Genomic DNA, 15,198 nt, shown 5'->3' on the forward strand with positions numbered 1-15,198 from the left:
CTTTAAGCAGAGCTGTCATTTGCATGCACATATTAGCGTTAGCCAACAGCGTCACCGGCATTAGCTTGTGTCAATCGGCACATCCCCCGGAACTCATCAACAGAGTTGAGCAGAGGGATACTCGTGTTATGAGATGTGTTTGTTGCATGTACCACCGTACCAAGTGTAATTGGGCAGCTTGGTGATCTCCGCAGGTGGAAATACTTTTAACTTTTAACAGAGCCGTAAAAACGGAAGGTGAAAGGTGTGCTGTTGTACCTTGATTGCAATTTTGACCAAAGCATGTCACAGTCATTTTAAGAGAACTACGACCTGTTTTAATTTGTGATAAAACCTTTAGGTGTAAACCCCCTTTTGATTTCCCCCCCATCTCTCTCTTTATAGAAAATACTTTGATATTTTATTCAAATCATTGCAGAAAAAAATAATACACGTGTCCAGCCAGAAATAGCATCTCTATCATCACTTAAGGCAAAAGAGCAAACAGATATTTTATAATAAAGTAACAATTTTGAAATGTATTTATCTTCACAATTTTTTTTTTTCTTAAATAGATTTCAGCAGACGTCCTGTCTTCCCAGTTGTAGCATAACAGATGAAAAACAAAATGAACATTAATGATCTTCTGTTTTCATTTCATTATAATAAATAGAATACTATTTACATTCATTCACTTGCTTTGTAACCCAAAATATATCACAAGCCTCACGAAATACTTTACATATTGCTAGCATATGAATAAAATTTGAACTATGTAACATATATTCCAACATTTATTCCATTACAACTAATATTGACACTGCTTTAAAAAAACAAAAAACAAAAAACAAAAAAATAAATGTAATCATATAGTTCTGGCCAAATTGTAGATGCAGACAGAAATAAATAATATAAATACCAAAAAAAAAAAAAAATCAACCCCGAAAAAAAAAAAGAAAAACTTTTGAAAGCTAAACCACCTAACAGCAGATCAGATTAGTCCTCGTTCGTAGAAGTCTGGAACTGAGATAATAGTTCCTCGCAGACATCCTGCGTTGACAGAAAGGAAATCCCACAAAACAATATTTACTTTGTGGCCTGGAGGCCCAAAATGCACGGCTCTCGAAGGCTGAATTTTTTTGGGGGGCTCTGCGGGATAAACTACTGAATGAAGAGGAAAAGATAACTTGTCTTTATATATACAATATTTACACCTTAACAGAAAAAGCTCAGAATGAAACAGCCAAACAAAAAAAATACCAATAGGACACCTCTTAAAAGTATTTTCCTCTCATTTTTTTAATTGTCACGTGGCGTTTCCTTTTGATGTCAGTACTTTTCTGTTACCCAGTAAGGAGTCCAAAACATTTAGAATCAATGCAATGAGATTCCAGAGGGTCTGTTTGTATGCCCGCTGTTGCAATGTATCAATCTGCTTTTTCCATAAGATGAAAAGCAACTCAGTCATTCGCTGTCTTTGTTTTTCTGTTGATACAACTCCATGAAGCTCAGCTCCAAATAGTTCTGACTATAGTGACATTCACAATTCATATTTCCTTTGTTAAAAAGACATCAATTTTCCCCATATATGCTTTGTCAAGAAGGCGGCGTAGCAAAATAACTTCTATCTGAAATGTTGGAGTCTGCGCTTGGCATAGTCCATCGCTTCCATTTTTGCCTTTGTCAAATGAGTTCGAGCTCCCAGCGGGAATCCGGTACGGTCCCACCCCAACGGAGCTATACCCGCGTGGTGGAGTGGCCGTGTGGCAGGTTGGTACTGTTCTGGCTGCCGCCGAAATTATTGAAGTTGTGCAGAGGCTGCATGCCAGCCAGTGAGTTCGGGATCATGGTGATGGTGCTCGGCGTCATCAGCGGGATGTCGTCGGGCGAGCGGCGCAACGTGAGGGTGTAGTCGGGCGGGCAGGTGAGGCGCAGCGCGTCGTGGACTTGCATGGCCTCGCGCTGGTGCTCGTGCTCCAGTTGCTGCTGCTTCATCTGCAGCGTCATCAACTCCTCGCTCTGCATGTGGGCCACGTCGTTGGCGGCCGAGGGCGCGTTGACCGGCGTGGAGTTGTGCTGCGGGGTGGCCACGTGGCGGCTTGAATCGGCGCGCCGCTTGTCTTTTTTGTAGTACAGCGCCGCGAAGGCCAGGATGTTCAAGAACAGGAGGGAGGCGCCGACAGCGATGGTGACGCTCAGCTCGGTGGAGTAATCCCGCTTGGTCTCGATCAACACGGTCGACTCGTCGATGAAGTCGTCGCTTTTGCGCTGGTCCGTGGTGTGCTTGGTGTTGCCGGACGGCACCCCTGGATGGCGGGTGGTAGAGGGCCAGTTGTTTTTGCCTGGGAAGCGTTTGGTGTAAGGGTACGGTGTGGTGTCTTGCGGAGGTATTTTGGTTGTGGTTGACACATACTGGAAGAATTCATTTATGTTGTGAAGGTGCGGCACCAGCTCGAGCCAGAAAGCAACCTTGGTGGCACGGTAGTGGTCTCGGACTCGAGGTTTGAGACCGATATGAAGGTAGAGCTGGTCCTTGGGGTTATACTTGGTCCAGGCTACCTCCTCGAACCTGTTGGGCTTTGTGTGAATGAACTTTGTATCCTGTGGGACTGGCTGATTTGGGTCCCTGAAAATAGAAGCAGGCAAGACGAAAATTATTTAATAATGGTACTGGGCTCCGGGGCTGTGATTTACATTTGCCACAAATTGAAAGTTGTACTAAAGATACAGTAGGAGGGAGGGGAAAAAAAGATTGGAACAGTAACAAGCAAAACGAATCAATACAGATGCTAACAGGACGATGTGTCGACTACGGGCCCTATTTGCGTTCTAGCGCAAAATGTAGTCTAACTGTGTACGGGTGGAATTTTCTTTCTTTTGGTATTTCCGTATACAGGCGCAGTTAGAAATGGGGGTTTGCACCGTCGTTGGACTGAACCAAGAACGCAGAACATATGACAGAAAACAGACTTGATTCCCAGACAAACAAAGCAACTCCCCTCATTTCGTTTAAATTCAGCACAGGAGATGCGCGGTCTACATTGCGGAAACATGAGGGACTTACTGGAGTCTGTGCAGAAGATTGGTGTGGGCAAAGGGTTAGATTTATACACTCTCTAAGAACGGCTGGGTTAAAAATAACAACATTTGGGGTAAAAAATGCACCGATCCACAACTTGGGTCAATTTCACCCACTTTTTGGGTCGTTTTTGCAGACAACAACCCAAAAATGTGTAGTTATTGTACAAACCAACCCCCGAAAATGGGCTGTTTTGTACAAAACAATGCAAGAAAGTGGGTCAAATTGACCCAGTTTTTGTATCGGTCCATTTTTGACCCATAATTGTGTTATTTTTAACCCAACTGTTTGGTAGGTAGGTTAGTTAGATAGGCTTAGATAGATTAGGGTTACATTTATAAGGACCTGAAAGAAGATCTCTACTTGCAGATGATTTCAAGATTTAAAGTGTCTTACTGGTCACAGTACGAGGAGGGCGGGGCTTAGCATTAACTGCTCAGTCACTGGCTCTTTCTTACCATTGTTGGTATGTGCTTGTTGTTGCTTATCATGTTGGTGTATATTATTTCTACTACCATTGTTGGTATGTAATTATTGTTGAAATATACTGTATTTTTAAATTACGCAAACCATCATTTTGATTGTAATTATATGTAATATATTGTACATACATTTTTTAACTTAACCATTAGGGAAGCGAAAGTTAGATTGTGTGGCCTGTAATATAAATGTGAGATGGGGGTGGGATTTAATAAGTTTTCTTCTTCCCACTCCTTTTTTGAGCAGCATGTGTAGAGCGGTCGCAAATGTTGACATGGTGACCTTTTGTTTTGTTTTGTCTATGAAATTCTTTTGTTGTTTTTTTTTCCTGAAAAAATGAGCATGCTTGTGCTGGCTTGCTCAAAAACAAATAATTAAAAAAAAAAGTTGGCACAGTGTACAACAAAAAGTTTTGTTGGGGTGCTTATAAATGTGCTGTAAATTAAAGATTATCATACTACTACTACTACTACTAATGCAGTCAATTAATTTATTTCTACAGTAATTCATTGGGTTCCATGCACACTATTGTAATATTTATGAATGAAATACAATGACATCAATCACACATATCAGTGGAGCGCTGAATATGCCAAAATCGCATTACACCTTCTGTGCCACAACTTAGACCTGCTTTCACCTGGTCTAAAGTCTAGTCTTCTTCCTAGGACCAAATTTTCTAGTGGGCCAGGGTCATGTAATTGAAGCTACGCCAGTTTTTTACACCGGGTTCATGTACGCCTCTAAACGGAAATAGTACCCTATATGCTCTGAATAATTGGACTAATGCTGTTTAGTTACCCAAAAAGTGAATGCAATTTAGATTTTTGGATCATCAACAGTTTTTGAATCTTTTATAATAATCTGCATTTCACTGAACAAACCTAACCAACGATTTCTTTTTTCAGAATTACTCAAACTAGGGTGTTGTAAACCAGTGGTTCTCAACCTTTTTTCACTGATGTACCACATGTGAAATATTTTTTCAGCCAAGTACCCCCTTAAAATAATCTTAATTTTAAATAAAAGATGACATTGCAAAACATCTTAAAATGTCTATTTTATAATTAAAAAGTAGACTAACGATATTACCAACTGTCAACACTGAACATTGCAGTCTTGGCCTGAACTGAGTTTTTGCATTTAGTGAGACATTTTAGTGAGACACTTGGGCTGAGAATGTTTGTCATTCTTCGTGGCAGGGATTCAACTGTTGTGATCAAGCTCTTATTTTGCATTGATGCTATTTTTTTTAATACGCTCAAATTTCATGTACCCGCGGAGGTGCCCTCACATAACCCCAGGGGGACCATGTACCCCAATTTGAGAATCGCTGTTCTATACCATTTAGCACGACAGTAAAAAAGAAAACAAAAAAGTTGTAAAGAACTCAAGAAACCTGTAATTATTTCCATTACATCATAAAATAGGATGTTGCAACCTAAAAATATGTTTGTCAATCTAGTTACACGTTAACAGCGTAATCACGAATTCAGCAATTCCCTAAACTCGAATGAAACTATAATACTTCTGTTGATAGTTTCTGTCTGTATCTGATTTGAAGATTCAAGAATAACTCTTCTCAAGATGGTTGAGGTTAGATGATGATGGACACACCATTATTTACGTATATTCGCTTACAGTCGTTTATACTGCTGCAACTAAAACGTATTGAGTGTGCTTTACAGCATGAGATGCTACGTTGTCCTAAAAGAGCAGTGGTGGGCATTTTACTCAAATTTGCCAGTCCATTTATTGCCATCCGTCTGCAGCCTGTGCACCCTTCCGCCATCCGTCTATCCGCCTTTTTGTCAAGCCAGAAATAGTAATCGCCGATTGGCCGAGCAGAGCGGAGGCATACACAAATGATTTAATTGACTGATGATTGAAATGTCCCGTATATCCTTCCTTTTGCGAGGGATTGGACAATCCTGAAACTTTTCATCAACAGAAACACCCTTCTTCCCAGTAAAAGTTGTGATTTGCTAGTGTTGACCAACTTCCTTCAGTAATTTTCCTTTAATTAAGCTGACTAGGGAGAAAAATGATCAAATCTGTGTATGAATGATCTTAACAGAGAAGAGAAACAACAAACCAAAACAAAGAAAAAAAAACCCCTCAAATGCCAATGCTTATTTTACTTTAATCATATACGCATAATCATTTGGAACACAATTTATACGTATTGTGGTTTGCAGTCACTGAGAAAATGTTGATCTTTTTTTGCTCCTGGAATTGTGGTATTTTGGAGGCCACCAGAGAATCTTATTACAAAACAGAACAGTAGCATTAGCACAGGAATGAGTTGTACAGCTCAACATGCATTATGCGAATTAAGTACGCTAGCTGGCAGTCACTGAGCATTGGTTCGTTATGCTGTGCTCAAGACACAAAAAGTCAAAAAGTACAAAAAGCCCTCGAAAGCTCTCGATTGGATGAATATTCCCGAGATCTGAAATTCAGTTGGCCGCAAAAGGGGGCCTAGCACACCATTAGCAATTTCATTCTGAGTGCAGCGGCGGTCCACCTTATTATTTTGGATTTGCGGCAGAATGACCATCATCTACGGAAGTTAAGTGGAACAGCAGCGACCTGAACAAGCTGTTGGACCAGTTGAATCGCGGCTCTCGAGTGTAGCGCGAGCACTTCCGATGCAATCCGCTTTCCAGAACGCACCACCAATATTATAGCGTAAATAACATGAGGTTGCTGGCCAGCAACAACAAGCCAGTGCCTCATCTCAATGATTTGTTTTATTGTAGGATCAAACTACCGCCTATTGTTGCTTTGAGATCAGAGTGGAGTGTTCCATAATACATAGCCTGCTCTCCAAACGGTGACTGCATTAGGGACTGTACGGGTAGGGCTGCTAGCATGCGGTGGGAGTCTCTACAAACGCCTGTCATCGCAGCCCTGACATATGCTCCGACAATATGCCACTCCTCGGCATAAGAATTAGCAAACATGAACGCGCTGCTAAAGGGCTTCTCTTCACTGCGCACTGGACTGTGAGCTTTTCTTACACATGGTCCCATTAAGCGTTCAATCAAGTCCGTAGTAACAGTGACATGACTCTCATTAACAAACATTTTCGCTGGATGTTGTATGACATTGGTCATGTAAAATTTCAAATCTACAGTTTCTTTTTAAAACAATAAATCAAGCGTTAGACATGTTTGGTTGCTATTTCATGGGACGTTGTGTGATACTGGTCGATCAAAATCCAACCGATGTCAGTGTCTATCTTTCAAAAAAAAAAAGTCTGTAAAAACAACAACAGCATAGCCTGTATGTGACCAAATAACAGCAAAGACAACTGCTTTTAAGTAGAGACAGGTTAGCGGGATTTTTTTCTGTTTTAAATTGAGGCAGAGGTGGTACGATTCTGACCATGCGCCATGACGTGCATGTCTTCTGTAAATTCAACGGACTCACTTTCTTTTACCGGTAACATACTTTAAGTTAAGAGTTCCAATAAGAATGACTGTTATCACGTTAAAGCACTCATTTATTAATACTGGAGCCACTGTTTTTAAAGTGTTACTGCAAAGAGACACTTGTAAACTTTTTGTTAGTTTTTTTAGTGGGCTTGCCATTACTTTCAAGAAAAACTGCGTTATAACGTCCTGTGTTGAACTTCCTATTTTTGTTATGCTCTGATTTAAAAGTGAACTTGGTAGCCAACACTTCGCAACCTTTTTTGCCTCCATCTCATTTACGTGAAAGTGAACGCGTGAAATGCCTCGCTTGCCGAATATAATCTGGTCAATCACTGCTTTCGGACAACACTTTATCATACGTGCAACAGCGTGCCCATATTTACAAGTGCTGGCGTAGCAGCCGATCAGGAAGTAAAAGTCGAGGCTTTCCCCACTGGTTTACAAAATGTGTTGTGACTGTTACGAAAGAATGTCCAGTCTTTGCTCATTTTAAAAAGGCAGAGCAAGAGGAGACAAGATGTATATTTCAGTGTGAATACAGTAAATGCACTTTATTTATCCAGGCTTCCTCCATTGTCCCCATGCCATGACTGTAAATAAGTCCGCCAAAATAGCAGTAAATTAGCTTGCCAACCCCTCTCTTATTGGAAACGCTTTTTGTTTTTTGTCGCCGTGGCATATATCCGAGTACACGCAGTGAAACCAGGCAAATAGACGCAGGTTGGATATAGCGCCTTTACAGTGGCGAACGCTGCAACCGCAGTTAAAATACATTGCTGCCTCAGACATCACTCGCGATGTGTTGAGCAATATCAATCGCTCTGGCTGGAGGCAGGCACCAGATTAGCTGGAGGTGGCTGCCTCGCAATTTTGAATGCAGGAAAAGCCCTGGTTCGTTTTCTTCTTCCGTCCGATAATTAGACCGTTGTGTTATTCTAGAAAATGAAAATAGGTTGAAAATAATATTTACCCTGTTTTGGCAAAGTTAGTCCAGTAGGTCATGACGACAGCACTCAGCATCACATCATTTTTGGAGAAATTGCAGTTGAAGAGATCCGTCGGGCCAATCATTGGGATCCCGAATACATAGGGTACTTCATCACCGTGGGCTGAGTCGGCCCAGCTGGGCTTCATGTCGCTCTGACAGTGGTGGTAAAAAGCATAAAAGTAGGTGGGCGAGCCGTACTGTGCATGGAGATCAGCTGTAGCCACTGCTGGCGCCACCCACTGGTGGTCTGTGAACAGCGCCACCAACGTCTTGCGCCGATTCTCTGGATTCTCTTTGTCCGCCCAGTCGGTGTACATGAACTTGATGGTCTCGCGTAGAGTGTCCTTGCCCTCGGGGTAGCCATACAGATGGTCCACAAAGTCAGACACGGCAAAGTCAAAATCATTGGCGGAGACGCCGTCCTCGCTGTCCACGATCCCGTCGACGAACTTGAATCCCTCGCCTTGATTGACACCCAGCATAATGTCGTAGTTGAGGAACTCGCCTTGCTCCATGAGGATTTGGGGATCGTCGGGTATTACGTCGCCGTCAATCACAGGACCGAAGGCGATGTGGTACTTTGCCGGCGTCACATACTGCTCGATCAGCTCTTTGTAGTTCTTGTTCTGCAGACACTCCACCAGGTCTATGGTGTCCAGCATGTTGCAGCCCACCTTCTCAGCAAGGGTTCGTGTGTACTTAGCGGGCTGGTAGTTGACTGCCCAGCTGGAAAGTGCCGTGCCGCTCTGTATGATAGCTTTCTGGAACATATCTGAAAAAGGCAGTAGGAATTAGTGCAGGTCACTAATTTGAGGTATGCACTTCAAAGTACAGTAATACGTCATGTTTAAAACAGTGAATAGTGATGTCACAGTTATGCCGTTCTCCCAGGTCATCTGTGGAAAAATGTTTAGAGTTGGATTGCTTGCTTTGTTCAGCTTTCCGCTAAAAGGTGGCCCGTGTTGGGCCAGGGGGTGTATGGCAGTGATCTGTTGGGGGATTTAGGTTAAGGGGTTTGTCCAAACAGACTGAGCTGCAGCCAGTTTTTAAATACAGATTAAATACAGTGGTGCCTTGAGATACGACTGACCCCGATTTTCAGGTTTTTTAAGGCACAAGCCGTCATTTGACCAAATTCTTTGCTTTGTGTTCTGAGTACGGATGCCCAAAAGAGTCGAAATTAAATAAATAAAAACAACATTTTGCAATAAATACTATTTTGATAAATAACAGACAAATCTATAATAAGGCCATTAAATTGTAAAATAAGGTAATATTATCATGAATTACATTCTTAACATTCTTTAATATATATTTTTTTAGATAAATATAATATAATTAAATATTACATAAATATTACTTGAACAAAATCATACTTTTTAAAATAACTTAATTTTCCAATATTTTACAAAATTCAAAAAAAGGTTCTTTTTTTTACAATGTCCATTTTTATTTCATAATGTCCTTTTCCACAATGGCCGTTTTATTTCATAATGCCGTTTTTCAACACAATGGGCCACGGACAGCATGGCTGCGTGTGAGAAGACCGTTTTCAGGGTTAGTCAGAGAAGTTACAAATCGTTTGGACAGTAATGTAAGGCCTTGACCTCAGCCTGAGAGAGATTGCAGCTGCAGGGTGTTTTTTGGTGAGGTGGTGTTTGGAAGTTAGTTCACATTACAGTCCAGCGTAGATGCTACCAAATGCTAACGCTGGTGACCACACTCAGACTTCTCTTGCGCAGCCGTTCTGTCCGTGGCCCAGCCAATCACGTAACTGACTCCGCCTCATGTGACTTGATTGACAGACCAAGTCATTGTGCTGAAAAACGGCATTATGAAATTAAATGGCCATAGTGGAAAAGGACATTATGAAATACAAATGGATTTTGTAAAAAGAATAAATAAAAAAAATAAAGTGTTTTGAAAAATTAATACATTTGTAATAATCTTAAAGTTATTTTAAAAAGTAGGATTTTGTTCAAATAATCATTAAGAAATATTTAATAAAATTATAAAAAAATATATATTAAAGAATATTAAGTATGCATTTTGTAATAATATCACCTTATTTGACAATTTTATGGCCATATTATATATTTATCTGTTATTTATCAAACATTTTATTTATTTCCAAATGTTTGTATTTTGTACAACAATATTGAATAAGTTCACATTATGTATTTAAAAAAAAATCACACAGATTTGCTTTAGGAAAAGTCTGTGAGGTTAATGCTAACAAACAATATAAAACACCAACAAGTAGTATCTATGATGCTGTGTTATTTATAACGCTTTAAGGCAATGGACATGATGTGCCAACACATGTAGACAAACAAAGTAGCAATACTCATAGGCATATAGTCTTTATCCTATGTATAAAATGATTAATATTACAGCACCTTACTGAGTCACTTACAGGAGTTAAAAACGCACAACAAAAAGTTTTGTTGATTTTTTTTTTTTTTCTTTTAGACTGGATCAGATGAATTATTATTATTAGTAGTATTTCCACTAAACTGTTTACGATCCAAAAAATGAAAACAAAGAAGAATATATAAAGTGACCACAATGTAATTTGCAGGTACATCATATGCTATTCGACGTGATGCAGCTGACAAGTTGATTTAGGTCCCTAACCTGGAAATGGGTGTCAGCAGCAGTGGCCTTTTTCACAGTGAATCTTCAAGGCTCTTGTTGTGCACCGGATTTTATACTGGCTATTTTTTCTTTGGGATGATGAATTACCTAAACTCAAAGAGCAGTTTGCCCGTTTTAAACAAATATATCCAACCCATATCTATCAAGACATCTTGATTTTTTTTTATTTTTTTTTATAAAAGTATCAGTTCTCTTGGCTCAACAAATCTAGGTAAAAAATGCTCTTTTAATCAGGAATTTGTATGACATGACCAGAGTGTAAACACTTACTCGTTGCATTAAATGAATGGTGTAGAATGGCAGACAATAATTTATTCTGTCGGATTTAGAAAAAAAAAAAAACCTGTTGTATCATTGAGATAAATTCAGATGTTGAAATCTAACTGGAATCTACATGGTTGTAGATGACAATGTGTCCCACCAGGCATGAAGTTAAATCTATGAAAAAATGTACACTTAAAATGAATCTGTGTTCTTGTACCGATACCAAAACACACATGTAAACACCGAATGTGATCCAAATACAACTGACAAGAGCACACATAAAAAAATTCTGCAATAGACATCAGGCTATAATCCAGTGTATCACCTGAGTTTAATGGAATCATAAGATGACTAAATACTCAGCGGAACAATTACATAACACCACAACAATATCTACATTAGGCCAATTTCTTAAACGTAAAATATTGGACCAAGCCTCACTGTTAATTTCAGAGGCAGTACTTGTATTTTGGTTGCACTATTTATACCCAAGCAGACAAGTTGAAATGATGACTCAACGAGGCCTACTTCAAAAGGAGGTTTTGGCCTCACATTAGACATCCCCCCCGCCCGCCCCCCCTTCCATTCCCATCCCACCCCCTAGGCCTGTTAAGCAACATCCAAGCTTTTGCTGCTGCCACTGTTAATTAAGATGTCGAGTATCGGCCATATTTAGTTCCCTCTAGAGTATGACGACTTCTCAGAACCAGTCATTTTGAATCGGTCAAACAAAAAAATGGGAATAATTAAAAGGAAGGATGCATTTGAGGGCACATTTAAGGAATATGTAAACTCCTCCTATTAGTTCAATTCAGACAGCATTTTATAATACATACTGTGCCATGATAGCCCCTTAACTACAGCATCCTCCCGTAGTCAATGCACAGTTACAGTTTTTTGGCACATTACAGGGTTTAGCATCCTTTAATTGCACCTAAAATCTCAGTCTTTATTGTCTGGACTTTCAGTAATATACTAATTTCAAAGACTAGTGACAGAATGAGTAAAAGGAAGTAAACTTCCGGTCCCTTCAGGTGTAACCAAAATCTCATGCCACTAAATTGGCACAAAAGAATATAGTTTGAAAGATGACCTTAGAGGACCCTTTGAAATATGATGCCGTCCTAACTTCCCTCAAGGTGGTCGGATCTTTTCGTTTCATTCCCTTTCAACAAGAAGACAATATGAGAAGACCTTTGCGTGGCTGCTTGCAGCTTTAATGTTTTGTGATGACCTCATTTGAACTTCACAAGGAGACTACAAAACAATCCTAAAAATAACACCAGACATGAGCAAATGATGAAACATGTTCGCATGTCGTCAAATCTCGTCAAAAGTGTGCGTGAGTGAAAAGATGTACCTTCTGAGTAATGCGAGAGGGTCAGCAGGCTGACGCATGAGGCCCCGGCACCGGAGCCGAAAATGGTCACTCGTTTTGGGTCTCCTTTGAAGGCCTGGATGTTTTCCTTGATCCACCTGAGAGCCTGAATTTGATCAAGCAGGCCGTAGTTGCCCTTGGCCGCCTGGTCTCCCGTGCTCAGGAACCCTGCAGGAATGAATAGAAGCAGGAGATAAGCAGACGCCAGTTTTACAACTGGCGCTTTTGTATGAATTTGGGAAGCAAATAGTTCGACTTTATGGCTGAATGGCGGCCCGTGGTAAATCGCAGGTTTAGGAATCACTTCTAGATGTCAATTTGTTATGGAACAAAGTCAAAAAGCAAAAGCATTATTGCAGTTCGTTTGTTTGTTGAGGTGTTTGAAGATGTTAATTCACCCCTCATCCAAGCAACTTTGGATATGAATGTGCAGCACTAGGCTTAATGAGTGGCCTGATGAACAAATATTTAAGTCTGAATTCAATTCAGGTAAGACTCGGATATCTAACTTGTGTATAAATAACTCGCTACATATTTGTCCTGTGACAAAATGATGACAACTCAGGTTGTCCGGCTGCATGCTCAGCCACAATCTTTCACAACCCAAATAGCAAAATAGCAAACTTTCCCAAAAATACTGAAGTTGAAAAAGCTGCCCGGGGATAACTGTTGGCCCCTCCTCGCCAGGCCACCAGGCTTGGCAGGCAATGCCTGGCAACAAAAGTCTTTCCCGGCGAGCCTAGCAAAACTACAGTGTCAATTAAAAATGAAAGGGCCAGCGGGTTGGAGGGAGCGATGAAAAAAAAAAAAAAAAAAGCAGCAGAGAAGTATTGCCTGTGGCTCAATGATAGAGAGCAGCTTCAAGTTTGTCAAAGCGAGGTTCAGGGATGACAGCAAATGGGCGGGTGAGAATTACTGTACATAGCCTCTGGCAGCCTTCTGCGGCCCGAGGGGCGACCACCAATCCGGGCCACACTTTTGTCTTCCATCTCTACTCGTTTGAACCGCCTGCCTTTGTCATTTCTGTTTCCTACTTTATCAAACTTCCTCTCTCACCTCTTCGCAAAAGTGTTAAGACTTATGCCCACAAGGCATTTCTGGAAATGTGTAAAGATGCATTTCAAAAACTAAAAATAGACTGTGGCACATAAAGCATATCCGGAGTCCAGTGAGGAGTTCTACACGTTCAGTCTTTACCCCTTTTTGTAAACATCATTCTATATATTTACCTTTAGCTTGTTGGTCCAAATTATTTCTCAATGTTGTCAAAACGCCATATCTTAAAGTTAAGTTAGCACGTTCGCTCACGCACACACAACAATTAGACAAGGCTCCGGCTCACTCTAATGAGGACAAATGGTATAGAAAATGGACGGAAGGATCGTTTTCCCGACCAACCGATTGCTGAAAATAGATATTAGGTAAACATACAATCTGGACAGTGTTTTCACGGAATCCAGTTGGCAGGCAAATGAAATCCCAAGTTATTAAGAAAAAAAAAAAAACAGTTTTGATGAAAATGTATGTATTTGCTTGTTCGACGTATGTTGGTGATTTTCCCTTTGATGTATTACATTCATAATCAGTATATTAAGTAACAATCCAATCGAATATTTATGTTGATATACAATACAATACAATTGTATTTGTATAGCGCATTTCACAACAGCTAGAGCTGTCACAAAGCACTTCACATACAAACAACAAAATAACCATAATTAAGTGAAATCAATAAATAAACATAAAACACTATATACAATAGACACCGGAAAAGAGACGAAAATTTCAGGTCTGATCAAAAGCCGGAGAATAGAAATGTGTCTTCAACCGGGATTTAAAAGTGGACAAAGAGGGCTCGATCCCCTCTGAGGCTCCGCTTGGTCCTCGGCAACCTCGAGCAGCGCCTGGTCCGCGGACCTGAGGCCAATTAATGACTTATGATCAAATAAAAGAATCTTAAATTGAACGCTAAACCGCACTGGGAGCCGGTGATGGGAGGCCAGAATTGGTGTTACGTGCAATACAACAAGCATAGGATAAGGAAAAAACAAGTAAATACACAAGTTAAGAAAATTTATAATGGTAAATATTATTAAGTATTAAGTAAAAGCCTGACTAAAAGGTTTGTCATGAGTTTTCTTTAAAAAACGCCTCCCTGTGGGTTTTTGATCAGGGTTGTTTCTAAAGTGGAAGGGGGGCTCCTTGTCCTCCGTCCCCTAAAAATAAAAAATAAATAAATTGCAGGCAGATCTGATGACCTGTGGTGTTAAATTTCAGTTCCCATTCGTCAAGCCTGCTCCTTTTTAGGTCGCACCGGCCGGTAAAGGAAGCTGGCTGTTGTTGATACCTTTCGGTCCGCAGACCGCAATGACATTGTGCCATATTGTTTTGTTTTTCACCACACTGCTTGTGTGTGTGTGTGTGTACGTGTCTGTCTGCTTGTTTTCTTTTTAAACGTTATCCACGGACTGACGATGACAGATTTGATCCTCTTGAAATAATGACACACATACGAATGCTGGACTGGCAAAATGTAATAATGACTAATTCTCCCCGGGGAATTGGATTTAAAAAAAGACACAGACGTATCCGCTCTACCGGCTTGAAAGGTAGAAAGAGCGCAACAGCGCTCCCGGCTCCCGTGGTCGAAACGCGGTTATGCGCTCACGTCCTTAATGGCTTAACTCTTGCGCTTATGGCAACTTCATTAATCATACAACATGCACTAACATCACAACACTTGTCGTAATATGGCATCGGCCAAACAGACAAACGTGTGGAATTATTATACCATAAATTAGACCATTAACAAGATCACTATTTGAAAGTCCGTACAGTAACAGCAAAAGTAAAATCAAAACCATGAAAAAGCTAAATGCTTCTTGTTTTGGTGCGTGGCTATAATGTTGCATATTTCAACGTGCTATGCGAT

General features: G+C 40.4%; 1 protein-coding gene across 2 annotated transcripts in view; it reads right to left on the reverse strand.

Moving 5' to 3' along the window:
• Positions 1–388: 388 nt before the first annotated feature.
• Positions 389–15,198, reverse strand: part of nlgn4xa (neuroligin 4 X-linked a) — an 83,485-nt gene continuing 68,675 nt past the window's right edge. For both annotated transcript variants that reach the window (XM_086036853.1, XM_086036844.1), the window contains exons 4-6: positions 12,249–12,434; positions 7,949–8,738; positions 389–2,605 (exon numbers count right to left, since the gene is read on the reverse strand). In XM_086036853.1, the coding sequence (XP_085892979.1) occupies positions 1,717–2,605; positions 7,949–8,738; positions 12,249–12,434 (1,865 nt within the window). In that variant the 3' untranslated portion in view covers positions 389–1,716. The remainder of the gene's footprint in view (positions 2,606–7,948; positions 8,739–12,248; positions 12,435–15,198) is intronic.

The sequence above is a fragment of the Filicampus tigris genome, chromosome 1, assembly GCF_054856515.1.
Source record: "Filicampus tigris isolate MCC_2025a chromosome 1, RoL_Ftig_1.0, whole genome shotgun sequence".
Classification (NCBI taxonomy): Eukaryota; Metazoa; Chordata; class Actinopteri; order Syngnathiformes; family Syngnathidae; genus Filicampus; species Filicampus tigris.